This window comes from Chelonia mydas, chromosome 4 (genome assembly GCF_015237465.2).
Source record: "Chelonia mydas isolate rCheMyd1 chromosome 4, rCheMyd1.pri.v2, whole genome shotgun sequence".
Taxonomy (NCBI): Eukaryota; Metazoa; Chordata; order Testudines; family Cheloniidae; genus Chelonia; species Chelonia mydas.
The window spans coordinates 138690797-138718644 of record NC_057852.1 but is presented as its reverse complement, the minus strand read 5'-3'; the positions used below and the strand labels follow the sequence as shown (position 1 = coordinate 138718644).

At 50.4% G+C, this 27848-nt stretch overlaps 1 protein-coding gene across 8 annotated transcripts in view; it reads left to right on the top strand.

Moving 5' to 3' along the window:
- DYSF (dysferlin) overlaps positions 1 to 27848 on the top strand; it is a 300238-nt gene that overhangs the window by 94182 nt on the left and 178208 nt on the right. For 6 of the 8 annotated variants that reach the window (XM_043544959.1, XM_043544960.1, XM_043544958.1 and 3 more), the window contains exons 14-21: positions 6523 to 6591; positions 6693 to 6736; positions 7736 to 7818; positions 13791 to 13906; positions 14592 to 14705; positions 15701 to 15878; positions 18163 to 18287; positions 23034 to 23140. In XM_043544959.1, the coding sequence (XP_043400894.1) occupies positions 6523 to 6591; positions 6693 to 6736; positions 7736 to 7818; positions 13791 to 13906; positions 14592 to 14705; positions 15701 to 15878; positions 18163 to 18287; positions 23034 to 23140 (836 nt within the window). Of the gene's footprint in view, positions 1 to 6522; positions 6592 to 6692; positions 6737 to 7735; positions 7819 to 11726; positions 11769 to 13790; positions 13907 to 14591; positions 14706 to 15700; positions 15879 to 18162; positions 18288 to 23033; positions 23141 to 27848 lie in introns of all 8 variants that reach the window. The other 2 variants (XM_043544956.1, XM_043544955.1) reach the window with 1 other exon arrangement.

Below are 27848 nucleotides of genomic sequence, written 5' to 3'. Positions count from 1 at the left end.
AGGAAATCTGCCTTTGTCTCCTGGACTCCTCTTCCCTTAGCAACCCCCTCAATGGGCCACCAGCCTCGTTCCATGGGACAGTGTTTGGTTGTGAGCCAGCTGTCACCTAGGGGTCAATTGGAGCATGGAAATGTGGGAGATGGGTGGCACCGTTTTCTAGAAGATGAAAGTAAAGGAGGTCAGGAGATGGGGGAATAGGTGGTCTAGGGCATCTCTGGTGCCTTTGTTTGTTGCTTTGGAGAAAAACAAAGAGGAATGAGGCCTGGGCAGAGTTTTATTGCAGAGTGATGCCTGCAGCAGTTTGACCTGTTGGACTGACACAGCTCCCCGGTGGGCACGCAGTGGCATCGCTCACATCTGTATCTTACTCCCAAACGCTAGAGATGGGGAAGATCTGTTAGTCTGATTGCTCATACTCTGCTCATTTCTGTAGTGCCGGAACATCTACGGGGTTAGGTCAACTCCTCCATCCAGCCTGGTCAGTGCTGCCCTGACCCCTAGAACACCTTTGTCCAGTCTGGTGCCATGTTCTAACCATCCTCACTCTTAGGAAATGGTTCCTGATGCCCAGTCCAAGTTTCCCTTCGCGCAGTTTCATCTCATCAGCCTTAGTTATGCCCCCTTTGATCTGTCTTTTCCGCCCTTGTGCTGAAATACCACGAAGAAGGGTGCACTAAGAATATCGAGATAGATGGACAGATTTTCCTACACATCCGTACTTGTGCCTATAGCCACTACCCCTTTGTCAGTGTCACAAAATTAAAATGACAAAACATTTTTTTAATTAAAATATCTGATCCCTCTCAATGCAAAAATAAATAAAAACCCATAACTAAGGAGCCAGTCTTGGCTGCCTTTGCTCACAGGACTATTTGCAGGGTAGGACACAGACAGGATGGCAAAGCTAGGTTCTGAGTAGCAACAGATTAGCCATGGGATGCATCTCTCTGGAGAAAGCATGGATGGTGTCTTCTGTTCTTTGCTGCATATGAGTAATTTCTGCTCCATGCTCTTAGTGGTGCTGTTGTATTAAAAATGACAATGCAAATATTTAGATCCTTGTGTGTTTGCGGGGAGGGGTGGGGAAATAACCAAGAAATAATTTCCTAGCTCGGGGCTCAGCTACAGTTTTGGAACAGGCTTAAGTTGATGGATGATCATTGTTTCATTGTCTCTTAAATGTTCTCAGTTCCCAAGCTGTGATCCATGAACCATTGCTGGTCCACGAGGATCTGTCTGGTCCCATGGATCTGACACCTCCTCCCTTAATTTCCATCTGATAAATTCCATTATGATACATTAAACATTTTCCTAACCTTCCTCTTCCAGGTAGGCAATGGGCTGTAGTTGTGATGGGGATGTTATGGGATCGTAAATGGGAATGGGGCTGGGTGTTCAGAAAGGGGAGGTGGGAAGGGCCCACAAAACAATCTCTCTGTTAAAATGTGGCGTAGTCCATTCTGAATAGTTTCTCGTATAGCCCTCCTCACCATAGTATCTGCATGCTTCCATTGGTGCAATAAGTTAGTGCAGATGTTGGTCCCTAACATCTGTCCTGTGTGGTTTGTACTTCCTCTTATCCTGGCCCCAGGGTGAATTGTGTGGGCAGTGGAAGGTTTTGTTGCGGCAGGGTTCTGCGTTTTAAATGTCCACGCTGCTCTGTGTTTGCATCAGAGAATCATAGAATCATAGAATCATAGAATATCAGGGTTGGAAGGGACCCCAGAAGGTCATCTAGTCCAACCCCCTGCTCGAAGCAGGACCAATTCCCAGTTAAATCATCCCAGCCAGGGCTTTGTCAAGCCTGACCTTAAAAACCTCTAAGGAAGGAGATTCTACCACCTCCCTAGGTAACGCATTCCAGTGCTTCACCACCCTCTTAGGGAAAAAGTTTTTCCTAATATCCAATCTAAACCTCCCCCATTGCAACTTGAGACCATTACTCCTCGTTCTGTCATCTGCTACCATTGAGAACAGTCTAGAGCCAGTCTAGAGGAGGCAGGATGGCGGAGGGCGCTTGGACAGGAAAGCGGGGAAGTTTGGGATGGTTCTTAGTTCTTGGGGAAGTTCATTCCGTAGTCTCAGATCGCACCCAAGAAAGTTGTTTCCTGCCCAGACGAGCTTTGTCCTTGTGGTGGAGAGTTGCTGACCATAGTCCTTGTCTTGGAGCAATAGGCTTTTTTAGCTATCCTGGGCCCAAGCAATTGAGCACCTTGAAGATAAGGACCAAGACCTTGAACTGGACTCAGGTGACTTTAACCTGGCCCGTGCCAAAGTTCCCTCTAAACTGTGCATGCTCAGATCTGCCCCCTGCTGGCAAGCACCACACACACACTGACCAGTGACTGCAATGCAGGGGAGCTCCTTCTTCAGGAGACATCTGCTTCTTGGATGGGCAGAAGGAGGCACTCGGGACATCCCTCTTTCTGCAGCTACGTAAGAACATAAGAATAGCCATACTGGGTCAGACCAATGGTTCATCAAGCCCAGTATCCTGTCTTTCAGCAGTGGCCAGATGCTTCAGAATGAATGAACAGAACAGGGCAATATTGAGTGATCCATCTCCAGTCGTCCACTCCCAGATTCTGGCAGTTGGAGGTTTAGGGACACCCAGAGCATGGGGATGTATCCCTGATTATCCTGGCTAATAGCCATTGATGGACCTAGCCTTCATGAACTTATCTAGTTCTTTTTTGAACCCTGTTATATTTTTGGCCTTCACAGCATCCCCTGGCAATGAGTTCCACAGGTTGACTGTGCGTTGTGTGAAGAAATACTTCCTTTTGTTTGTTTTAAACCTGCTGCTTATTCATTTCACCAGATAACCACTTGTTCTTGTGTTATGAGAAGGAGTAAATAACACTTCCTTATTTACAAAAAGAAAAGGAGTACTTGTGGCACCTAAGAGACTAACCAATTTATTTGAGCATAAGCTTTCGTGAGCTACAGCTCACTTCATCGGATGCATACTGTGGAAAATACAGAAGATGTTTTTATACACACAAACCATGAAAAAATGGGTGTTTATCACTACAAAAGGTTTTCTCTCCCCCCACCCTACTCTCCTGCTGGTAATAGCTTATCTAAAGTGATCACTCTCCTTACAATGTGTATGATAATCAAGGTGGACCTAAGGAGAGTGATCACTTTAGATAAGCTATTACCAGCAGGAGAGTAGGGTGGGGGGAGAGAAAACCTTTTGTAGTGATAAACACCCATTTTTTCATGGTTTGTGTGTATAAAAACATCTTCTGTATTTTCCACAGTATGCATCCGATGAAGTGAGCTGTAGCTCACGAAAGCTTATGCTCAAATAAATTGGTTAGTCTCTAAGGTGCCACAAGTCCTCCTTTTTCTTTTTGTGAATACAGACTAACACGGCTGTTACTCTGAAACTTCCTTAGTTACTTTCTCCACACCAGTCATGATTTTATAGACCTCGATCATATCCCCCCCCTCTCTCCCCAGTCGTCTCTTTTCTAAGTTGATCAGTCCCAGTCTTTTGAATCTCTTCTCATATGGAAGCTGTTCCATACCCCTCATCGTTTTTGTTGCCCTTCTTTGAATCTTTTCCAATTCTAATATATCTTTTTTTGAGATGGGGCAACTAGAATCGCACACAGTATTCAAGGTGTGGGTGTACCATGAATGTATATAGTGGCATTATGTTATTTTTTATTTTATTATCTATCCCTTTCCTAATGGTTCCTAACATTGTTCACCTTTTTGACTGCCACAGCACAGTGAGCAGATGTTTCCAGAGAACTCTCCACAATGACTCCAAGGTCTCTTTCTGGAGTGGTAACAGCTAATTTAGACCCCATCATTTTGTATGTATAGTTTGGATTAAGTTTTCCAATGTGCATTACTTTGCATTTATCAACAGTGAATTTCATCTGCCACTTTTTAGCCCAGTCACCTGTTTAGTGAAATCTCTTTGTAACTCTTTGTAGTCCCTGACTATCTTGAGTAATTTTGTATTGTCTGCACATTTTGCCACCTCACTGTTTACCCCCTTTTCCAGATCATTTATGAATATGTTGAACAGCACAGGTCCCAGCACAGATCCTTGGGGGTCCCCACTATTTACCTCTTGCCCTTGTGAAAACTGACCATTTATCCTACCCTTTGTTTCCTGTCTTTTAACCTGTTACTGATCTATGAGGGGACCTTCCCTCTTATCCCATGACTGCTTACTTTGCTTAACAGCCTTTGATGCGGGACCTTGTCAAAGCTTTCTGAAAGTCCAAGTACACTATATCCACTGGATCACCCTTGTTCACGTGCTTGTTGACTCCCTCAAAGAATTCTAATAGATTGGTGAGGCATGATTTCCCATCACAAAAGCCTTGTTGGCTCTTCCCCAACACATCATATTCATCTATAGATTCTATTTGTCTGATAATTCTCTTCTTTACTAGTTTCAACAGTTTGTCTGATACTGACATTAGGCTTATTGGCCTATAATTGCCAGGATTGCCTTTTCTGAAAAATTGGCATTATATTAGCTACCCTCTAGTCATCTGCTATAGTGGCCAATTTAAGTGATCGGTTATATACCACATTTAGTAGTTTTGCAATTTCATATCTAAGTTCCTTCAGAGCTCTTGGGTGATACCATCTGGTGACTTATTACTGTTTAGTTGATCAATTTGTTAAAAAATCTCATCTATTGATGCCTCAGTGTGGGACAGTCCCTCAGATTTGTCACCTAAAAAAGAATGGCTTGGATGTGGGATCTCCCCTATATCCTCTGCAGTGAAAACCCAGGCAAAGAATTCATTTAGCTTCTCCACAACAGCCTTGTTTTCCTTGAGTATTTCTTTAGCACCTCGATCATCCAGTGGCCCGCTGACTGTTTGGCAGGCTTCCTGTTTCTGATATACTTAATTTTTTTGTTGCTTTTTTGGTGTGTCTTTACCTAATTGCTCTTCAGATTCTTTCTTGACCTGCTTATTGTACTTTTACATTTGACTTGCCAGAGTTTATGGTCTTTTCTATTTTCTTCACTAGGATTTGACTTCCGATTTTTAAAGGATGCCCTTTTGTCTCTAACCACCTCTGCTATTTAGCCATGGTGGTGTTTTTTGGTCCCCTTACTTTTTTATTTTTTTTATTTGGTGCATGCATTCAATCTGACTTCTTCTATGGTGTTTTAAATAGTCTTCATGCAGTTTGGAGGCATTTCACACATGACGATTCATTTTTATTTCCATTTAATTAGCTTTCTCATTTTTGTGTAGTTCCCTCTTTTGAAGGTAAATGCTACTGTGGTGGGTTTCTTTGGCACTTTCCCCCTTACAAGGATGTTAAATTACATTACATTATAGTTGCTATTATTGAGTGGTTCAGCTATATTCACCTCTTGGACCAGATCCTGTGCTCCACTTAGAACTTAATCAAGAATTGCCTCTCCTCTGGTGGGTTCCAGGACTAGCTACTCCAAGAAGCAGGCATTTAAGGTGTCTAGAAATTTTATCTCTGCATCCTGTCCTGAGGTGACATGTTCCCAGTCAATATGAGGATAGCTGAAATCCCCCATTATTATTGCATTTTCTGTGTTTATAGCCTCTCTAATCTCCCTGAACGTTTCACAATCACTGTCACCGTCTTGGTCAGGTGGTCGGTAGGATATCCCTACTGCTACACTTTCCTTGTTCATGCATGGGATTTCTATCCATAGAGATTCTATGGTGCAGTTTGTTTCATTCAAGATATTTACTGTATTTGACTCTATGCTTTCTTTCACATATAGTGCCACTCCCCCACCAGTGTGACCTACTCTGTTGTTTCTGTATATTTTGTACCCGGGTGTTACCGTGTGTCCCACTGCTCCCCCTCCTCCCGTAGCCATGGCTTGCTCCTCCCGGGCATTGGAAGGAGCTCCAAGCCTTCCTTTCCCCCACACAGTAGGTGTTTCTCCTGGCATCACATAGGACCCTGAAGAACATTTGGCTTGATAGAGACAGTCTGAGGACCCTGACACAGGAGCGACAGAAGTGCCCTAAAAGTGTGTGTGTGTATGTGTGTGTGTGTAACTGATGCCTGATCTGTGGCCCCGCCCCCGTGCCGCCTCTTCTTACCAAGGCCACGCCCTTGCCCCGCCTCTTCTTCCGAGGCCCTGCCCCCACATTGCCTCTTTCCCTGAGGCCCCTCCCCCTGTTGCTCTCCCTTACAGCCAGTAAAAAGTGGGAGGGCATAGCCCTCCCTTTTTTAAAAGCGGTGGAGCTATGGCCCTTTGGTTCCCCATGCTCTGGTGTCCCTGCCCTGACACCACCCACAAAGCCAGACAGCAGCAGGAAGGCCTGGTTTTTGGACATCCTGGCCCGTTATGGCTCAGGATTGCCTCCCTCAGGTGCATGTTGTTGCACCCTCAAAGGTTTCCTAAGAATTGGAAGCCACGAAAAACCCACCTGGGGCAGGGAAACGTAACAGAAACAACCAGATGAGTCTGTGGCTCATAAAGAAGGGAGAGCCAATGCTGCCCTGACGCTGCCTTTTATTGTTCCCTTCTCTCGCCAGATCAGCTCTAAGATCCTAGAGAAGAACGCCAACCCACAGTGGAACCAGCGCATCACCGTGCCGGCCATGGTGAGCAACGGCAGATCTCTGCCCCGTGGGTCGCTTCGCTCCGAGCACTGTTCCCTCAGCCGTTTGCACTGACCATTCCCCTTTTGTGCCTATTTCCCTAGTTTCCTTCCATGTGTGAGAAAATGAGGATCCGGGTCATGGACTGGTGAGTCTGAAATGGAGATAGAAGGAGACAACGTCCAAGAGGAGATGGGCTGTGTCTACACAGTGGGGAGCCTATTCTAAGGACCAATTTAGGCACCCCCAGTCTCAATGGTCCTGTACTAGTGCAACCCAGATCCGAAACGCAGCGAGCGTCCCAAGCCAGATGCATTCCCAGAACCAACACCTCCACTGTGCAAGGGCCAAGCGAGGTCTTCCAGGCATGTTAAGGCCGGGGTGGGTCAGGTGATAACTGGCTGTAAGGAGCACTCCCCAGGGCAGTAACTTCCTTTACCTGCAACCAAGTGGCTCCAAAACATATAGGAAATTATTTCTCACCTTTGTAAACATCCAAGAACATACAGGTTGGTAGTAGCTGTAGGCAATAAGGTGATGGGTACTAGGCTAATAATCTTACATGCAGGAGGGAGCAGGCTAAGGGAATGTCTGCACTGCAATTAAACATCCCTGGGTGGCCCACGACAGCTGATGTGGGCTTGTGAGGCCTGGGCTGTGGGGCTATCAAATTGCAGGGTGGATGTTCAGGTTTTGTCCCTAAGTGGCTAGAGCAGTGGACAGGGAATTGGGATTCCTGGCTTCTATTGTGCAGTCTGCCACTGTCTCCCTTTGTGATAGTGGGCAATTCACTTCATGTCGCTATGTGCCTCAGTTTCCCTTCTGTAACACCAAGTTAATGGGACAGATCTGCAGCTGGTAAAAATCAGCACAGCTTCATTGACTTCTGCTGGGGATCTGACTCACTGACTCCAATGAAGCAATGTGGATTTACACCAGATGGGGATCTGGCCCACTGACTCCAATGGAGCAATGTGGATTTTCACCAGATGGGGATCTAGTCCAATAATATTGACCTGTCTTAATAGGGATGACTTGGAGAGTTAACGTTTGTAAAGAACATGGAGATCTCCCAAGGAAGGCACTTTATGGGCAAAGCATGATCAATCAAACGCTTACTACAATTAAACTGAACCCCTTATTTCAGGGACCGTGTCACTCACAATGATGTCATCGGCACGACCCACCTGTGCATGTCTCAAATCTCTGCCCCGGGAGGAGAGCTGGAAGGTAAGGAGAGGCCCATGCCTGGAGTTTGCAATGGGCGCTATGGGGAATGCATGCTCGTGGCTCGGAGGCTGGTCTTGGCTTTAGTGAAGGAGAAATACTGACTGGGATCCTCTCTATGAAACCTTGGGGGCTGGTGCCTTCTCCTCCGACGGGCGAGCATGGGGGAATCTCAAGTGACTCTGACTGAAGTTGCGTCGCGACAGAAGTGGGTGACTCTTTAAGGCATGTCGTGAATGTCGTCTGCGCTGAAGCTCTGGGTGGGTTTTGGCTGCAGCCCAGCTCCACCCCAGCAGGGGCACTAGAAATCAGGGGGATGAGCCCTGGACATGCAGTGGGATGCTGCCTCCTGCCTGTGGACAGGAGGGGAGCATACCCTCTCTTGTGCTCTCGGACGGCTCTGCCGGCTGCTGAGGAGACAGCCGGGAGAGGTGTGGCTGGCTCCTGCACAGTGTGGTGTACAAAGGCGGGGAGGCATCCTGTGCCCTCCCTGTCCCATGGGCACCTGTGGAAGGGGCAGTCATCACTTGGCACTAGGGCATCCAGGGTTAAATCCTGCCTCTATTGATGCCAGTGGCAAAGCTCCGAATGGGGGGCACAATTTGACCCCAAATCCTCGCTGCACGACTCCAGCGTGTCTTCCAGTTATTGGCTATGGCCTGGTCCAGCAAAGCACTTAAGCAGGTGTGTAACTTGAAGCAGGTGGATTATCCCCTTGGCTTCACTGGGCCTGCTCCAGTCCAAAGGGTAAGCACGTGATGGATCGGGGCCTATATCCATGGGGTATCTTTGGATTCTCTGGGCCAAACTCTCCCCTTACTTCTTGACTGGTGCAAGCCCTGCTAACCTCCCGCTGGGGCCCGGGGTTGCTTGGGCATTGGGAACGTCCTGGTGACGTGCCGGTGGTGGCCCTTTGAATTTCTGCATGTGTGTCCGCTTTGAAGTGCAAGCTCCGTAGGGCAGGGGTGGAGAATTGCTCTGTCTGAGCATGCCCCGGCTGCTCACGAAAGAAGCATTAGGGAGCGTGGAGCTCATTTTGCCTTAGTTTGAACCCACCTTCACATTGTAATCTAGGAGCCAGGAAGAGTCCCCTCCTGCCTGTTCTCAGTGCGTAGAGGGTGGGGAAAGACTGTGTGGATTCAGGGATCTGGGACTCTGCTAAGTCCTGACTCAGTGTCTTCCCTCCAGGGTATGTCTACACTGCATTGTAAACCCGGATCTGCTGGGCCCGGGCTTGTGGATTCTCTGTTTCTAGCCATGTGCTGGAGCATCCACACCGCATTGTAAACCGACATAAGAACGGCCATAGTGGGGTCAGACCATAGGCCCATCTAGCCCAGTATCCTGTCTTCCGACGGTGGCCAAGGCCAGGTGTAAACCTGCGTTTACACTTGCTGGACCCAGGTCTCTCAGGCATGCTAACGCATCCACACTGCACTACTCGGGCTGTGGCTTGAGCAGTGTCCACATTGCAAAATGACAGGCTTAGATCCGAGTCGCAGTGGGATTTGGGTTGTGACCCTGCCCCGCCCCCAGCAGAGTCCTAGGACCCAGGTCCCAAAAGGGGACTGGAGATCAAACCTGAATCAGAGGCTGGACTTAGACGTACCCTCAGTGGCTGGCTCACGTAAGAGGTTTGTGAGCCTGTTATTTGCTGCAGCAGCGAGGCTTGGTCTTCTAGCTCCAGTGGTAGCAGCTCGTGTTTTTAGTGCTGAGGGTTCTTGGGTTCAAGTCCTGAAGATGTCCCGAGTGGGGGCTGGGGGGGTCTGGCAATCAGCGGCCAGACCTCAATCACACCGTTCGTGTCATGGTATTCGTGTCAGGCGGGAGGAAGTGCAGGGACTCATGGTTCACTTTGTTGTGTTGTGGTTTCTGAATAACCCGGGTCTTTGCAGCTGCTCGGAGCTGTGGTAGGGACTGTGGCCTGAACCTGCCCTAACCCTGTCGGTTACTGAATAACTCCTGCAGCTAACTCCCTTTGCTGCTCTGTTCCGACTGTCCTCGCCGCCATGCTCCCGTTGGTTTGTACTGGCTGCACTCCAAACAGAACCCTTGTGAGTGGGCGCCAGGTGCTGACACAATTGCAGCTTGCAAGGTTTGGCGTATCCACGCTGTAGCATTTCTCCCAGGCCAATCACATGTCAATGGTTTTGGCCTGCCCATACTTATTGTATAGCACCGCCATGTTCCCATTGATGCACTCTGGGAAATTTGGGGCAGCTGCAACCTCCTGTCTCTGCCGCTGGTGCAGAGTGGCAGAGGATTGTGGGTATTTTCTCATGTGGTGCAATGCATTTTGGGATCTTGCTTATGGACCAGGGAGGTAGAGGGACAAGCTAACCCTATTACCCGTGCACAGTTCAATGACCCCCGGCTCAAACACACATACGCAGCAGAACTTCCCGGTGAGAGTCCAGCCGCAGCTCTGCTTACAAGCCGGGTTGAAACATGGTGCCCTCACAGTGCTTAAGAAAAGAATGCCTAGGCCTAAAACACAGGGTGTCAGCCTGGTGACAAACTCGGTCAAGGTCTGTAATGCAGTCGGGGCCTTAGGGGGCAGCTAACCTGTTCTTACAACACAAACTACCCTGCCAGTGCATGCGGAGTATGGAGTTCAGACTGCAATGCCATGCGCCCACTGACACGGGCTTTGTCTATTCATCCTCCCTTTCCTGGGAGGAAACCTAACTTATGGGGCAGCTGCAGAGCCCTAGAGAGAGAGGGAGGGGATGGGCGACAGGAAAGAGGGGTACGTCAGAGGTGTTTGGAAGCATTTCCCTTAGGCCGGTCCCAGCCCTGTGCTCTTAGGGGTTGTTGCACTGCAAAGCGCATTGGGAGCTGAGACTGGCAGCCACAAAGGGTTTTAGTCCTGAGCAATGGCTCTGCGGGGCCATGCAGGTACGTGGATACAGAGGGACCCCCTCACAGTTAACTTCTCTGCCAGCCACAGGAGCAGGTCACGTGGGCATCGTGGGAGGCCGCACAGGGACCTACACTCGCACCTACCGTGTACCCAGGAGATCCCCACTCGACAGCCCATTGCAACCTCACTCTTCGAAGGACGAAGCACTGGGATACACCCTTTCCTCCCCACCCCATCCCAGATGCCCCTTGTTCCCTTTCTGTCCGGTCCCCCAGATACAACATGTGCAATGTCCCATGTGGTAGAGAAATCCTGCGGCTTGGCTGTGATGCATACAGCGGCTGCTGGACACAGACACACCTTGTGGGTCTCTCTGGCCTACAGTCACCACACAGGGTCCCCCCATGTCCTAGCCTGGATTCAGTAGCCATCAAGGGACCCATCCCCCTCTTCCATATCCCCCTAATGACCAACTGTCTGTCTGAGGCCCCATATGTCTTGCCTTGCGCTGGGCCCCACAGAACCAAAGGCCAGCTCTGGGGAGACAGCGTTTATAGAGGAGCAGAACGGAAGCCCCTAGTTGTTCCGGTGTGCTTTGGGATGCCCGTTGCAGCCCCGGGGACCGTTGAGTGAAGGGGTTGGGTGTAGCCATTGTCAGAGACGGGCCTGAGCCACAGCTAGATTGGTGCAATGCATTGTGGGACACAGAGCAGGGAGGTAGATTTGGACCTCTGCTGGGCTCCTGGGAGGCGGCTTGGCCGGCTGACTTGAGTAAGGACGCCAGGCCTGGGCTCTGTAGGAAAGGCTCCCAATCCACTCCCAGGGCCTCATGTGGCATGGTGCAGCATGAGTAGCTTCTTGCCAGAGTGACCTAGGAGACTGTAGCTGTTATAGGTCCCCTCTCGGTCTCTCTCTAGAGTCTGGCACAAAAAGCCCCCTTGCAGCAGCAGCTTGCATGTCCCATAATGCATTGGTCTCATGTCATGCTCCTTCCACCCCTTCTCTGTTGTTCCCACTCTAACCTTCTCTTCATTTCTTTGTGCCTCAGATGAGTTTCCTGTTCTCGCGAAGCCCCTGAAAGCTACAGCCAGTACGTCCCTTTAGCCTGTTGGTTGCAATCATGGTTTGGTAATTTGGCCGTTTTAGCTGTGTTTGGACACACTGGGAAACTGGACAGAACCAGGATCAGCAAAAGTCTCAGTGTCTGAAATGTGGCTTGTCAAAGGGAGCAAGCCACTGAGATATGGCCCCAGACGTCCTCCAGCCTCATATGTGCCCCCTTGGATCATCAGTGGGGTGGGATGGGCCATGGTCGGAGTCTCCACCGTCCTTTGGCCTCTGGTGGGGTTGGTATGCCAAGCACGAGGCACTGCTCTCTGTTAGTCATCTTTCTGTTGAATGCTGACGGTATTTCGTGTGGTAAGCAGGACCCAGGATGTGTTGTGCTGCTCGCTGGGCCAAGACCTGGTGCATTGGGCCTGGCTGGTTTCAAAGTGCAAGGCAGGGGGACACCAATTTATTCCTGCTCACTTAGCATCTGATGCCAATCTCTCAAGCAATGGTCTGAGGGTCACCTGTTGGATCATTAGGTGTCCTAAGGAAGAGGGCACTGAGCCAGATCCTCATCTGGTGTAAACCGGCACACACTCCATGGCAGTCAGTGGGATAGATTCCCAGTTCACTGTGGTCAGCGGAGTGACGCTGATTGACGCCTGCTGGGAATCTGGCCCACTCCTTTAGAACCCCAAACACAGGACTATAGGACGAGGAGAGCCTTCATCATCCCAGAATAAATTCCGTTCTCTAAATTCCAAACACTCCGAAAGAGGGAATGGGGCTAAAATCTGGATCCTGATCTGAATTTTGTGGCGTGGGCCCCTTTCTGGTGTGGACATGGCCTAGCACTGCCACGGCTCCCCAGTATAAATCGGAAATAGCTCCTTTGAATTCAGTGCGATTACTGCAGATTGGCTGGACCAGAGTCCCTGAGACCAGGCTCTCACTGGCAGGGTCTCCTTCTGTTGAATTGTATAGTTGTGTCCACCGCTGTGTGGGATAGAGGAAGTGCTGGGTGGTCCGTCTGCCTCCCACTGAAATCGTGGGCGCTTTGTGACTGGCTTTATTGGGAACGGGACTGGTCTTAGCTCAGCACAGAAAGGGCTCTCAGTTCTGCCGGTGTAATGCTGGAGTAGTTGTACAGAGTAAACACCATACGGAGCTGTCACCTAACCAGGGCCTGATTCTGACCTCACTCACACTGGTGTCACCCCATTGACGTTGATGGCCCCAGTCCCAGACCATGTCTGTGCTTGGTGCAGCCAGGGAGGCTGTGGAATGCAAAGTTGGCTTTAAACCACCAATCAGGAGCGATTAGATCCTTGGTGTAAGTTAGATCAGCCCCAAGGCTATCTTAAGGGCTGGCTGCCTCTGGCTGTGCTGTGGCATTGACACACCGGCCATGCCTCCTTTACCTCAGCTACAAGCCCTATAGTGGGTGGCAATGGAGAGGTTCCAGCCACTCGCGGGTTCCATGAGCCGGTTAAATTGCCCATGTGTGTGTTGTGCAATGTGGGGGGACTGAAGGGGGACATAACAGTTTTCAAGTACATAAAAGGTTGTTAGGAGGAGGAGGGAGAACAATTGTTCTCGTTAACCTCTGAGGACAGGACAAGAAGCAATGGGCTTAAATTGCAGCAAGGGAGGTTTAGGTGGGACATTAGGAAAAAATTCCTAACTGTCAGGGTGGTGAAACACGGGAATAAATTGCCCAGGGAGGTGGTGGAATCTCCATCATTGGAGATTTTTAAGACCAGGTTTGACAAACCCCTGTCAGGGAGGGTCTAGATAATCCTTAGTCCTGCCTTGAGTGCAGAGGACTGGACTAGATGCCCTCTCGAGGTCCCTTCCAGTCCTATGATTCTGTGATTCTAGGATAATAACAGAGTCTAGTCCACAAGGGATCCGTGTTCCTGCCCTTAGCACCCACTGGACCCGTAACTCTGTAGTTGGAGGGATACGCTATAGTTTTCTCAGTGCTCGTTCTCTCTTTATGCATTAATTAGAAGTGCTGTTGTAGTGGTTCAGTAACCAGTTGCTCCCTGTGGTCTCCTAGTGGACGACGGGCTGGGATTCCTGCCGACGTTTGGACCCTGTTACGTAAACCTTTACGGCAGCCCGAGGGAATTTACCGGGTTTCCAGATCCCTACGAGGAACTCAACATGGGAAAGGTGAAGCTGTGGTGGTTCAGTTTTCCAAAATTCTTCTTTGCAAAGTGAAACACTCTCATTATCCCAGACTTTCATTAATCGGTACTAGGATTGGAGCTGGGTTATATTTTTCGGAAGAATAGTTTGCCAAAAAATGGAGCTTTGCTCGACGTAAAACTATTCACGAACTGGATGCAAATCGGTTCAGCCATTCTCAAAGCAGGCGGTGGCGGAGGAGGAGGAGATGCTGCTGCTGTTGCTGGCCCCGTTTCCCCAAATAGCCTTTAGCTGAGTGCTTAGGACACTTACCCCAGATGTGGGAAAGCTCCCAAAAGGACGTTTTCGTTTCACAAAAAATTCCCCAAATTTTCAGAGTCGGTTTGACCCAGATGGAAACTCTTGATTTTTCACAACTGCTACTGAATTGAAAAAGCCGCTCTTCTCCCAGATCTAAACAGGATCCGTTGCACCTACAGGAAATTATTACCCCTCTTGGCAAGTACATTTTGGCATTTGAGCATAAGCTGAGGGGCAAAAAATAACATCGTCTGCTTTACATCTGTAAGGGGCTGCATAAATACGTTGCCCGATCCTGCTCCTCTTGAACTGAACTAAATCAACGGCAAAGCTCCCGTAGACTCCAGTGGGAGCATATCTGTGATGCGGCCATCTTGGTAACAGCACTTTCTTCTTATCTAACTCTAAGGGAGAGGGAGTGGCCTTTCGGGGCAGGTTGCTGATGGAGCTGGAGACAAAACTGGTGGAACATATTGAGCAGAAGTTGGAGGACATCCCGCCTGACGATATTCTACGGGTAGAGGTATGTGGACATCCTTGCTGAAGCACTACCGAGGACCAAGCATCATGCTGGCTATAAATCACAGGGTTGGTAATTGGCAGAGCTGGGCACTGAACCTGCAGCCTCCAGAACTAAAGCCTGTTGCTGCACAGTTGGAGCCAAAAGGCTCTCCCTGCTAGCCAGCTGCTGCCGCAGACTCATCTTCTTGCTGACTCGGGCATTGAGGGTATACGGTGTGGTCGTCTGCTGCCTCTTGGCCACCCCTCTTATGGAGAGAGGTCGCCCTCTGGGGCCCTGTGCCTGGGGCCGTCCTGTCTCTTCCAGGGCCCTTTGTGAACTCTCAGTTCAAATGGTCTCCAGAAGGGATCCCACTTAGTCCTCAGGTGCCTACCGGCTCTCTGGGCTCCAGCCCTAGGTCAGTGTCCCGCCCCGCAGTACACCAACACAATGAGTGAAATGCAAACTGGTGCAGCCTGCAGCCCGGTTTCTGCCCAGCTCCTTGGGCAGGGTCTCTCCCGGGTCTCCCTGTCAGGAGAGCTTTCTCCTGCTTGCGCTTTTCCCCTGCTGACTCAGGGCCCTGCAGAACCGTCTTGCTCCCTGCAGTCTCTGGAGCTATCTGCCTCTTCTGGCTGCCTTTTACCCTGGGGTCACCTAATTCCTCTCAGGTGGGGCTAATCATGCAGCCAGGGCTGGCTTAGCCCCACGCTCTCCAGCCGGAGGGCATTCCAGCCATGTGCAGCAGTGGGTTTCACTTACATCAGGAGATTTGTTGGGTGACTCTCCTTGCCCACTTCCTGGGTGAGGGGTGGAGTAGGGTCCAAACCCCTCACCCCTCCTGTCTCCCCCTTCGTGTGGGGAGAGAGGGGCAGCTCTCTTGCACGCTGGCCTTCAGCTGCTCCTCCCTGCCCCTTTCCACGCCATCCCGGGACCCGGCGCATGCGGGGGTGGGCGAGGGTTTGGCTGGGAGAGGCCCCAGGCCGCGGCTCCTCCCACGGGGCCGGCTCTGTGTGTTGCAGAAGCATCTGCGACGGCGCAAGTACTGCCTCTTCGCCGCCTTCTACTCGGCCAGCATGCTGCAGGACGTCGACGCCGCCGTCCAGTTCGAAGTCAGCATCGGCAACTACGGCAACAAGTTCGACAACACGTGCCTGCCGCTGGCCTCCGCCACGCAGTACAGCGGGGCCGTGTTTGACGGTGAGGCGCGGGCACGGGGAAAGGGGCGTGGCAAGGAGGCCGCTCCTCAAACCAGGTCGAGCCCAAGGGGACCCTGTGACTACAGCCCCCCAGAGGCAGTGCCCCCGATACGACGGGCCGAGGAAACCACCTGAATCCTGGCAGGTTTCCTGGCCTTCCTGGAAGCCTGTCACAGCACCTCTGCGCTGCTGTACCGTGGGAACCAGGGTGGCCTGGCTCAGATGAAGGCCAGAGCCCTGCCCCGTTACAGGCCCAGCTCACCCTCTGACACCGATTGACCTGAGATCATGGAGCTTGCTTATCTCTAATACACACGCCCCGTGTTCCACTATTTAGAGTTGCCAACTTTCTAGTTGCACAAAACCGAACACCCTTTCCACACCCCCTGCCCCGCCCCTCTCAGAGGCCCCGCCTCTGCTCACTCCAGCCCCCCCCCACTCTTCCCACCCTCACTCACTTGCTCATTTTCACCGGGCTGGCTCAGGGGATTGGGGGTGGGGTGAGGGCTCCAGATGGGGGGGCGGGCTCTGGTGTAGGTCCAGGATGAGGGATTTAGGGTGCAGGAGGGGGCTCCGGGCTGGGGCTGAGGGGTTTGGAGTGCAGGAGGGGGCTCAGCTGGGGCAGGGGTTTGGGGTGCTGGGGGGGATGAGGGCTCTGGCTGACGGTGCAGACTCTGGGGTGGGGCTGGGGATGAGGGGCTTGGGGTGTAGGAGGGTGCTCTGGGCTGGGACTGAGGAGTTTGGATGGGCAGGAGGGGGATCAGGGCTGGGGCAGGGGGCTGGGACACGGGGGGTGGGTGAGGGTTTCAGCTGCGGGTGCGGGCTCTAGGGTGGGGCTGGGGATGAAGGCTTGGGGTGCAGGAGGGTGCTCCGGGCTGGGATCGAGGGGTTTGGAGGGCAGGAGGGGGATCAGAGTAGGGGATTGGGGCATTGGGGTGTGTGTGAAGGCTCTGGCTGGGGGTGTGGACTCTGGAGTGGGGCTGGGATCGAGGGGTTCAGAGGACCGGAGGGGGATCAGGGCTGGGGCAGGGGGTTGGGGCACAGGAGGGGGACAGGGGTGCAGGCTCCAGGTGGTGCTTACCTCAAGCAGCTCCTGGAAGCAGCGGCATGTCCCCGCTTTGGCTCCTCGGTGGAGGCATGGCCAGGCGGCTCTACACGCTGTCCCGTCCGCAGGCGCCACCCCCACAGCTCCCATTGGCCATGGTTCCCGGCCAATGGCAGCTGCAGAGCCGGCGCTTGGGGTGGGAGCAGCTTGCGGAGGCCTCCTATGCATAGGAGCCAGAGAGAGGGGTGACATGCTGCTGCTTCCAGGAGCCTGCCTTAGCTCCACTGTGTCACCGACTGGACTTTTAATGGTCTGATCAGCACCGCCACCAGGGTCCCTTTTCGACTGGGCGTTCCAGTTGAAATCCGGACACCTGGCCACCCTACCACTATTGGATGTTCCTGTTTTGGGATACCTTCAAAAGCCCGCACCCCTGAGTAAAATGTACCTCCCCCTTCCATCTCCTCTAGCTGTGCAGAACTCCTTGGGTGCTCAGGGCCATCCAGGATGCCATGGCCATTTTTGCAGTGTTTAGGGTTGCTGTCCCGGCCACGTTCCATCTTGGGCAATTGCATTCTGCCTGCCTAAAATTTCCTCCCATTTTGTTTTAGTTGGATGTGGTATTCCTCTTCACTCCCCAGCTGAAACTGTTGAGTGGTGTTGCAGGGGACTCAGCTGCCCTCAGTTGCACCCCAGCAGTGGCTGCATTGCTGTGGTGGGTGGAGTGGTTTTGGTGCATGTAGGATATGTGAAGGGTTCGGGGGTGTAAATGGTGTGACAGATGTGTAAGCTGTTACTGTGATTGCAATGAACTGATTGTGTGTGCGTGTACTGCTGCCCTCCTCTGCAGGAAATCAGAACTGTTCAAGTATGAGTCATAGGCCCAATAACGACACATAATGGAGACTCCCCTTTGGATGCCGGGGCCTGCGCTTTTGGAGCAGAACCTTTTTCTGATCTCAGGAGGTCCCAGCTGGCCCCAGCATAGTGGCACCTACATAGCTGTGGGTTTCTTACAACAGTTCGAGTTGCACTCGACATCTTGTTTCATACCAAGGCTGATTGGATTATAATTCATCTCATTGCTTCACACACGGAGGGAACCAGGGCTAAAACCTTTGCCCTTCAGGTCAAAGAGCACAATGCCGCAGGCCTCTGCCCCTTTCTCTGTCTATGGGCCAGTCGGTTGCGGGTGTCATCCCGCACACACAGCCAGATACGAATGTGTTCTGTCCCTCAGGTTGCCAGTATTACTACCTCCCGTGGGGCAATGTGAAGCCCGTGGTGGTGCTGTCGTCCTACTGGGAGGATATCAGCCACAGAACGGACGTGCAGAATCTCCTCCAACGCACTGCAGACAGGCTGGTGAGTGGAGCGTTGCCTTTGCATCTCCGTGGGAGAGCCCAGGGCTGTCAGGTCTGCTGGAGTTTGAGCTGAGCCTTATCATGTACCCCAAGGAGGAATTTGTATTGAGTTAATTAGTGACTCTGGGGGCATGGTATTGCAGGGGGCGGCATCTTTCAGACATAGAAAACCAAGCTCCTCAAACTTTGGGATCACTAAAGCTGCTGAGAAATGAATAGGGGAGTTAATGACAGCGTCTAGGAGGCCAAATAATTATCATAATTACATGCAGCCTCTCTAAGTCCCCATTTAGCCAATAGCATCCTTCACATCCGGGCTTTAAACAGTTGTGTGGCACTGTTGTTAAAACAGCCTCAATGTTCCTCCCCATAGGAGGCTGCACTCAGACAGGTGGCGGGGTTGGTAAATGGTGATCTCCAGGAATACAGGGTGTGATGGTGGGTGTGAGGAACTAAGAATGGCAGAAAACATAGGAGGATTGATGGTGATCCACCCAGAAAGTGGCAGAAAAGGCGTCCGACGGACGTGGATTTAATGTCACATCCAAGGGACTCTGACCTGAGCAGGGAGAGAGTGAGTCAGGGAGGGACTCTCGCTTGCAAACATCTGGCGTCGATAAATAGCCACATACGATGGCAAACAGGAAAGACACACTGAGGGGACACAGGAGGGAACATGTCTAAAAATAAGTGAGGTGACTGTACAGTCTGCAAAGGACTAACCGAAACAGGTTGTTTGGAACCCAGGGAATCTGCTTGACTTGCTCCCAGGCTGGCGTGCTTTCCACTTCATTCTTTCCCGTAATTCGACCGTGCTTGGAAGGGAGCTGCGCTGCCAAAGCAGGAATGTTTGCGCTATTCAAAAATACGACGTTCCGTGCATCAACTGCAGCTCGTGCACATGCTGCGCTCAGCGACTGCAAATACCGCCCCCCACGCAGACGCTGCGCTGAGCGACTGCAAATACCTCCCCCCCCCACTGCGCTGAGCAACTGCAAATACCGCACCACACGCACACGCTGCGCTGAGCGACTGCAAGTACCTCACCACATCCGCTACTGCGCTCAGCGACTGCAAATACCGCACCCCCCCACCGCGCTGAGCAACTGCAAATACCGCACCACATCCGCTGCTGCGCTCAGCGACTGCAAATACCGCCCCCCACGCACACGCTGCGCTCAGCGACTGCAAATACCGCACCCCCCCCTGCGCTGAGCGACTGCAAGTACCGCACCACATCCCCTGCTGCGCTCAGCGACTGCAAATACCGCCCCCCACGCACACGCTGCGCTCAGCGACTGCAAATACCGCACCCCCCCCTGCGCTGAGCGACTGCAAGTACCGCACCACATCCGCTACTGCGCTCAGCGACTGCAAATACCGCCCCCCACGCACACGCTGCGCTGAGCGACTGCAGATACCGCACCACCTCCGCTACTGCGCTCAGCGACTGCAAATACCGCACCACACGCACACGCTGCGCTGAGCAACTGCAAATACCACCCCCCACGCACACGCTGCGCTGAGTAACTGCAAGTACCGCACCACATCCGCTACTGCGCTCAGCGACTGCAAATACCGCACCACACGCACACGCTGCGCTGAGCAACTGCAAATATCGCACCCCCCCACACTGCGCTGAGCAACTGCAAATACCGCACCCCCCCACAGTGCGCTGAGCGACTGCAAATACCGCACCACATCCCCTGCTGCGCTCAGCGACTGCAAGTACCGCACCACACGCACACGCTGCGCTGAGCAACTGCAGATATCACACCACACACACACGCTGCAGTTCAGCCCCTGCTGCACCACAGGCGCAGACGCTGCGCTCGGCAGCAGCAAGTACTGCACTACACATGCGCACGCTGCGCTCGGCAGCAGCAACCACTGCACCACACACACACATGCCGTGCTCAGCAACTGCAAGTACCGCACCACACGCACGTCCATTGCACTCAACAGCCCTCACTCAGCTGCACAAGCTACACACATGCACACTGCACTCAGCAAGCTGTGCTGCTCTGGGCAGACACTGCACCTATGCACATGCTGCATCACAGGGTCACAGCATGGTGCCCCAGTGCTCCATGAGCCCATTGCACAACCTGGGGCCTGCAGCGCTATGTACGCGCTGCCCACGGACTCCCTGTGTGACCCTGAGGAACTCACATCGTCTCTCCGGGCCTGGGCTCTCTCCCTCTGAAATTGCGCAATGGAACAATCAACGCTTTGGGATGGAGCCTCACTTTTAACATACACAGTGCTTAGCACAACAGAGCCCTGATCTCAGTAGGGGCATCGAGGTGATCAGTGGGCCAGACCAATATTCTCCTGTTTCTCAGATCCTGCTCATAACAGCACACTTTTACTAACATGTCTAACTGCTTCTTAGGTTGGCCACAACATGTAACGTACAGAGAGTGCTTTTACAGCATAGATTCCTAGATTCAAAGGCCAGAAGGGACCATTGTGATCCTCTAGTCTGACCTCCTGCATAGCACAGGCCAGAGACCTGCCCCGAAATAATTCCCAGAGCAGATCTTTTAGAAAAACAGCCAATCTTGATTTAAAAATTGTCAGTGATGGAGAATCCACCGGTTTCAGAGTAGCAGCCGTGTTAGTTGATATTCACAAAAAGAAAAGGAGGACTTGTGGCACCTTAGAGACTCACAAATTTATCTGAGCATAAGCTTTCATGAGCTACAGCTCACTTCATCAGATGCATTCAGTGGAAAATAGAGCCAGCTTTCCTGGACTCCTTCATGGCCCACCTTGATTATCACTACAAAAATTTCCCCCCCGACCCCCCGCTCTCCTGCTGGTAATAGCTCACTTTAAGTGATCACTCTCGTGACAGTGTGTATGGTAACACCCATTGTTTCATGTTGTCTATGTATATAAATCTCCCCACTGTATTTTCCACTGAATGCATGCGATGAAGTGAGCTGTAGCTCACGAAAGCTTATGCTCAATTTGTTAGTCTCTAAGGTGCTACAAGTACTCCTTTTCTTTTTGGAGAATCCGCCATGACCCTTGGTACATTGTTCCAATGGTTAATTACACTACCCATTAAAAACATATGCCTTATTTCCAGTCTGAAACCTTCCCTCCGCCCCCATCTAGGTTGACAGCAGGGTTTGAACCCAGAACTTACTTGTGCTAAACGTTCTGTTTGTGGAGCATCCTTTCATGGTTGGAGTGGCATAATATGAACCCTGTGTGTGTGAAATTTAAAATAACCAAGCCTGCCACTCAGGAAATGCTCCAGTACAATAACTCCTCACTTAAAGTCATCCTTGTTAATGTTGTTTTGTTGTTACGTTGCTGATCCATTAGGGAACATGCTCGTTTAAGTTGCGCAGTGCTCCTTTATAACATTGTTTGGCAGCCACCTGCTTTGTCCACTGCTTGCAGGAAGAGCAGCCCGGTGGAGCTAGCTGGGGGGGCGGGGAGTCTTGGAGCCAGGGTGGGCCGGCAGCCCCCCTATCAGCTCCCCGCTCCCCTAAGTTCCCTGTGCGGCGGCAGTTCAGCTGTCCCTCCCCCCACGGCTGTGTGCTGCTCCTGCCCTCTGCCCTGGAGTTGCTCCCGGAAGCCTCCTGCTTGCTGTGCAGGAATGACGGGGGCTAATGTCAGAGTGTCCCCCTCCCCCCTGCTCCTGCCCCCCACTTACGCCATCTCCATAAAGCGGTGTGGGGACGGCGGACAGACAGGACAGAGGGAGCTTGCTGGCAGCAGCTGCTGTCTCAACTTGCTGATCTACTTAAAAAGGCAATGTACTTAGAGTGGTGTCAGCGTACTTAAAGGGGCAATGCACATCTCTCTTTCTCTCTCACACACACACAGGGTGTGTCTCTCTGTCTCTGTCTGCCATGCTGTCTCCCCTCCCTCCATTTGTGCTGCCTTGTAGAGTGTGAGGCTACATTAACAACAATGTGTTAACCCTTGCAGGCTCAGCCGAGTGCTAGTTCATCATTTAGCAGTAAGGCATTCCCTGGGAAATATCCCACCCTCTTCCACCCTCTGACTTTACCACCTCAACCAAGCTTCCCAATCATCATTGCTGTGTACAGTATTAAATTGTTTGTTTAAAACTTACACTGTGTATATGTGTTTGTATATCTATAAAATATAGTCTTTTGTCTGGCGAAAAAAATTTCCCTGGAACCTAACCCCCCCCCCTTTTACATTCATTCTTATGGTGAAATTGGATTCGCTTAACATCATTTCGCTTAAAGTCGCATTTTTCAGGAACATAACTACAATGTTAAGCAAGGAGTTACTGTAGGCTGAAAGCTTGAAGGTCCTTCGTTAAAAATCTGTTTGTTTTTAGGGAGACGTCCCCCAGACTGAAAAAAGACAAAGCCATCTGTAGGACACCAATGTTTCTCTCTTGCTCTCTGTCTCCCCCAGCTGGGGTCTCCAGCAGGAATGGAACCCTGGTGCTTCAACATGAAGAGCACAGGCAAAAAGAGTAGCTTTGTTAACTGGCAGTGGTAGTAGGCTCTAATCCTCTGTGTGGACCAGCAACTAGAGGGGGGTGTGACACCCAGATTCACAAGCACACACAAGAGGCTATGAAAATTGGGGCCTCCCATTGGCTGCAGGATGGGAGGCCTTCAGGCTATGTTGGGCCTTCAAATGACATTGCACTTTTGTGCAGTGCTGGTCTGTAGGGTGCGGGTGAGGGGAAGGCTGGGAGGTGCCATAATCAGTGCATGAGTTCTCTGCTCTGTGTGTTGTGTAGGAAGCAGGCTTGGAGCTGGTCCACCTTGCGCTCAAGGCCAAATGCTCATCAAATGACTTGGATTCATTGGTTGCCCAGTTGATTGATGACATCATCGCAGACTGCAGGTATTTCTGCCAAATTCAACTGTGAGCCTTTTCATGCGCTTATTACAAGAACATTTATTTATGTTGGAAGGGGCCTTGTGCTGAAAAATCCTGGTCATTTGCTAATGTTTACTTCAAAGGTTGTTGAGCCAAGGCACGGAGTTGAAAAGGTGACATTTAAAGCAGATCATAAATTTCCACTCTTTATGCAAGGGCTGCAACCCAGCATACCTGAATAAGCCTCATTGTAGCGCAGCTTGAGCCATTGCAATAGATATGCTTCCAGCTGGAATCTAGGGCTAGAAAAAAAGAGCCGCCTAGAATTTACATTTGCAGCTAGTGTTGCGGAAGGAATGAACTTTTATGAAGCAGTGACTTCTCCTCTGGATGTATTGTGTGTGTGAGAGAGATTCTTGACTCACAGGAACATGGGAACAGCCAGACTGGATCTGACAAGTGTCCCTCTAGCCCAGTATCCTTCCTTCGACAGGCGTCAACACTAGGTGCTTCAGAGGAAGGTGTAAGGACCCCATCACTAGGCAGATATGGGAGAATCATAGAATCAAAGAATATCAGGGTTGGAAGGGACCTCAGGAGGTCATCTAGTCCAACCCCCTGCTCAAAGCAGGACCTAATCCCCAACTAAATCATCCCAGCCGGGGTTTTGTCAAGCCTGACCTTAAAAACCTCTAAAGAAGGAGATTCCACCGCCTCCCTAGGTAACCCATTCCAGTGCTTCACCACCCTTCTAGTGAAAAAGTTTTTCCTAATATCCAACCTAAACCTCCCTCGCTGGGTGAATCTGCCACCATGAAGGTCTTGTCTTGATCTCTAATAATAGGAGATGGGTTTAAAGCCCTGAAAAAGGTTTATCTGCCTTTCAATACTCTTTTTTTTAAGCATTATGTATTATAATCTTGGATATTCTTATTATCCATATGAACATCCAGTCTCTCTTTGACTCTTCCTAAATTCTCAACAACATCCTGTAGCAAGGAGTTCCACAATTAAATTTAGAGCTGGAATGAAAAAGTAATCTGTATTTTTCACAAAATTCTGCCAGAGGAGGATACACTTAGTTTCCAGCCCCTTAACTCCGTCCTGTTTCAGGTGACACCAAATCTTACAAGCTGTTATGCTATCAATAAAAATAGGTCAAGATTTTCTCAAATAAGGGCCCAGAGTTTGGCTCCTTACTCTGTATTTAGGTGCCTAAATAAGTGCTAAGCACCCAACAGCCCCCATTGACTCTGGTGGGGGATGCTGGTGCTTCATATATTTGAAAATGAGGCCACTTCATGTGGATTGAGGAGTCTAAGTGTAGGTTCCTACTTTTGAAAATCTTGGTCTTTCTATACTTTTTCAAGGACAAAGTCGAAATATTGCCAGAGGAAGTTGCGTTAATGGAATCACCTTGTCCCAGAGGTGCTGGCTCTTCCCTTGTCAGTGGTCACAAAAAAGAGGTTTTTGTTTAAGTGAGTAAAGAAAATGAATAGATTTTTCCAGTCCCTTATTGTCCTTCTGCATAGCTCACACAGCCCAGGTTGAATATTAACAGCACGTCACTGCATGGTCAGTGTCTGGTTCCCTGGCACTTGCAGGCTGTTTCATTACTGATGCTACAGCCAAGCAAAAAACTGGCATTCTATCCCCAGATCTTCCACTGACTTGCTGTGGGACCTTGGGCAAGACACTCTGTGCATCTCTTTCACCCTTCCTCTGTCTTGTCTCTTCAGAGCGTAAGCTCTTTGGATCAGGAACTGTCTCTGTGTTTGTACAGCACCAAGCACAATCGGGCCGGGACCTCAGTTAGGTTTGGAGATGCTACTGAAATACAAATAATAATGGAAAGAGATCAATTCACATTCCGTTTTTAAACAGAGCCTGAAACTGGGGCCTAACCAGCTCTTAATCTCCCCATCAAAGGGAGGGAATCCAACGTTATGCACGGATTTGAAAAACCCTAACCTTTCCCATTGAAGCATCAGATTTATATCATAATCAGGAAAGGCAAAGAGTCCAATATGTTTTCCCTTAACGATGTGTCCTAGGTCCTGTGACCTGGACCTATTCCAGGTAGGCACCAGTAGCAGAAAGGTCTGTTGGAAGAGCATTGAATGTCTGGCACAAACTTTTGTTGAATTTTATTTTCCAATATGATTTGACTCTCTGTCTAGGTTTTTCCGTGGCCCACATCGTCGTGATATCTTGGGGCCGTGGGGTCTGAAACTGGAGTTCCCAGGCTTTATCACCATATCTCAATTCACCTCCCCTCATATTGTCCCAACTCCAGCAATTGCTCACAGGGAAATCTTTAATATGGTTTTAGTTGTTGAGTAGGGTGTGATGATAAGCCTTCGCCAAAGGGAATTGTTAACAGCTTGTGGCCTATTCTGAAGAAGGTGGCAGCTATTAAACAACCACTGCTGCTTTTCATAAAGCTTTCCCAGTTTAAAATACCCAGGGGTACAGAAATAGTCACTCTTCATATTGAAAAGTGTTGGAGAAAGGCGCCAATTGACAGCTCTGGAAAGTGATGCCTCCCAGTGACTGAACAGCTACAGCCCTGCTCCCCTCACGTATCTCAGTCCTCAACTCAGAGGCACCATTTCTAGGGAGAAAAGGGGAGTTTGGCCTCTGTGTCTATCCCCAGCCTTCGTTGAGACAAACGTGTTCAGTTGCAGATGCGAGTTCACTGGGAAAAGGACCAAGACCCATTAACTCATTCTACACAGGGCTCACCCCCGCGATGCCACTGACTCACTCTACCAACCTATGTTGGATTTGAACCAGTAACCTAATGGCAAAAGACAGCATGGAGCCTATTAATGGGCCTTTGAGCCACCTGGTCCTCACTGCTCTTTGCTAAGACGCACGTAGGTCACTAGCAAAGGTGTTTGGAAGCCTATGGCATTCACTCACATCCTGTGGGGTTTGTTCACTGGCCAGTAGCTTGTTCTTTCAGGGGCAGGCGATGGAATGGAATAACATGCTCCGCGTGTGGCATGCAGATGAGCCAAGTCTGCTGCTCGGGAAATGCTCCATAAACCAACGAGGATGGCAGCTTTAAGGATGCTCTTTTCAAAACCTATTTATTTGATTTTAAGCCTCACCAGGGAGATGTTCGCCCCCCCGCCCAGCTCCTTGGAAAAGGTCAGAGCTATTGTAAGGGCTGTAAATATTCCATTGCTCCTGTGTGTGCCATACGTGACCCGAGGATAATCCCAGGATTTAGGTTTTCCAGAGATGCTGCTCCCTCCAAAACAAATTCAATTAAACGAGGAAAAAATGTCGCTGAGGGAGCTGCCAAGCCAGTGGTTCGTTCTGGCTGTTTCCTCCTCTGTGCTAAGCTCCTGTGGTAAATTGCTTCTGCATAGCTGAGAGAAATTGGCCTAAATAAATCAGCGAGGAGCACTAGCACATGTTCTGAAAAGAGAGCAGAATTTGCTAAACTAATTAGGATAATATCCAAATTGATGGGCTTGCCGATACCAACCACGTGTGCCTTCTGGGGAGTCTTGTGCATTGCAGCAATGTCTGCCAGGAGGCCTAACCTAAGAGGGACTGGTTAGGCTCTAAAATTGGACCACTGAGTTGCTTGTTTCATTAGAAATCTGGCTGAGCCAGTCATTGGAGAGTTGAACACTCTTTGGGATCCTTTTCAATTTAAGGCCAGAAGGACCCGATACGATCATCTAGTTTGACCTTCTGCGCAGCACAGGCTGGAGAATCTTGCCCAATAATTTTGGCTTCAAGCCCATAGCTTCTGTTTGAGCTAGAGCATATCTTTTAAAGAGACATCTAGTTTTGCTTTAAAGACTCCAAGTGGTGAAGAATCCATCGCTTCCCTAGGTAAGCTGTTGTGAACAGTGAAGGTAATCAATCATCACAATGAGCACCTTATTTCTAGTCTGAATGTGTCTAGCTTCACCTTCCAGCCATTGGATCTCATTCTGCCTTTTGCAGCTAGAATATAGAGCCATCTGCTGTCAGAAATCTCTTCTACATGTAAGTACTTGGAGACTGATCAAGTCACCTGTTGACCTTCTCTTGGATAATAGTCTATCACAGTGAGGCATGTTTTCAAGACCTCTATAGCAGTTGGTATTGACTCTAGCCGTTCTTGGGGTAACAGGAGGGGTAACAGGAAAGGTACCATTGCCTGGAATGGAGTGGTGTTCTTGCTACTTTATTTTAAACTCCAGGGGGTACCGAAGTATACTGGAGGGAGACGCTTTAGAAATGTAGATATTTATCCTTGTAAATGCAAGTTGTTATTTATACTGTGGTAGTGCCTAGGAATCCCGATCATGGATCAGGGCCCCTTGTTCTAGGTGCTGCACAAACACAGAACAAGAAAAGGTTTCTTGTCCCAAGAAGCTGACAGTCCCAGTATAAATACATTATAGATTCCAAGGCCAGAAGGAACTAATGTGATCATACTGTCTGGCATCCAGTACAACAGAGTCTAGGACTTCCCTGAATTGATAACAGAATCTCCGTATAATAAAAAAGTAAAGACCTGTATCTATGCCATGCCAAGAGTCCTCAACCATTCTGCTAACAGAGGTATCTCAACCAACCACCACACTGACATTACACCGAATCTGCATGCACCAGTTTCAGCGGTTCTAAGGAGTCAGTGCGATGAAGGGGACTGCTCAGAGTGGGGATTACTTAGTCCAGCTGCCACAGTCCTTCAAAGGTTGATTCAGTACCTGTACAACCC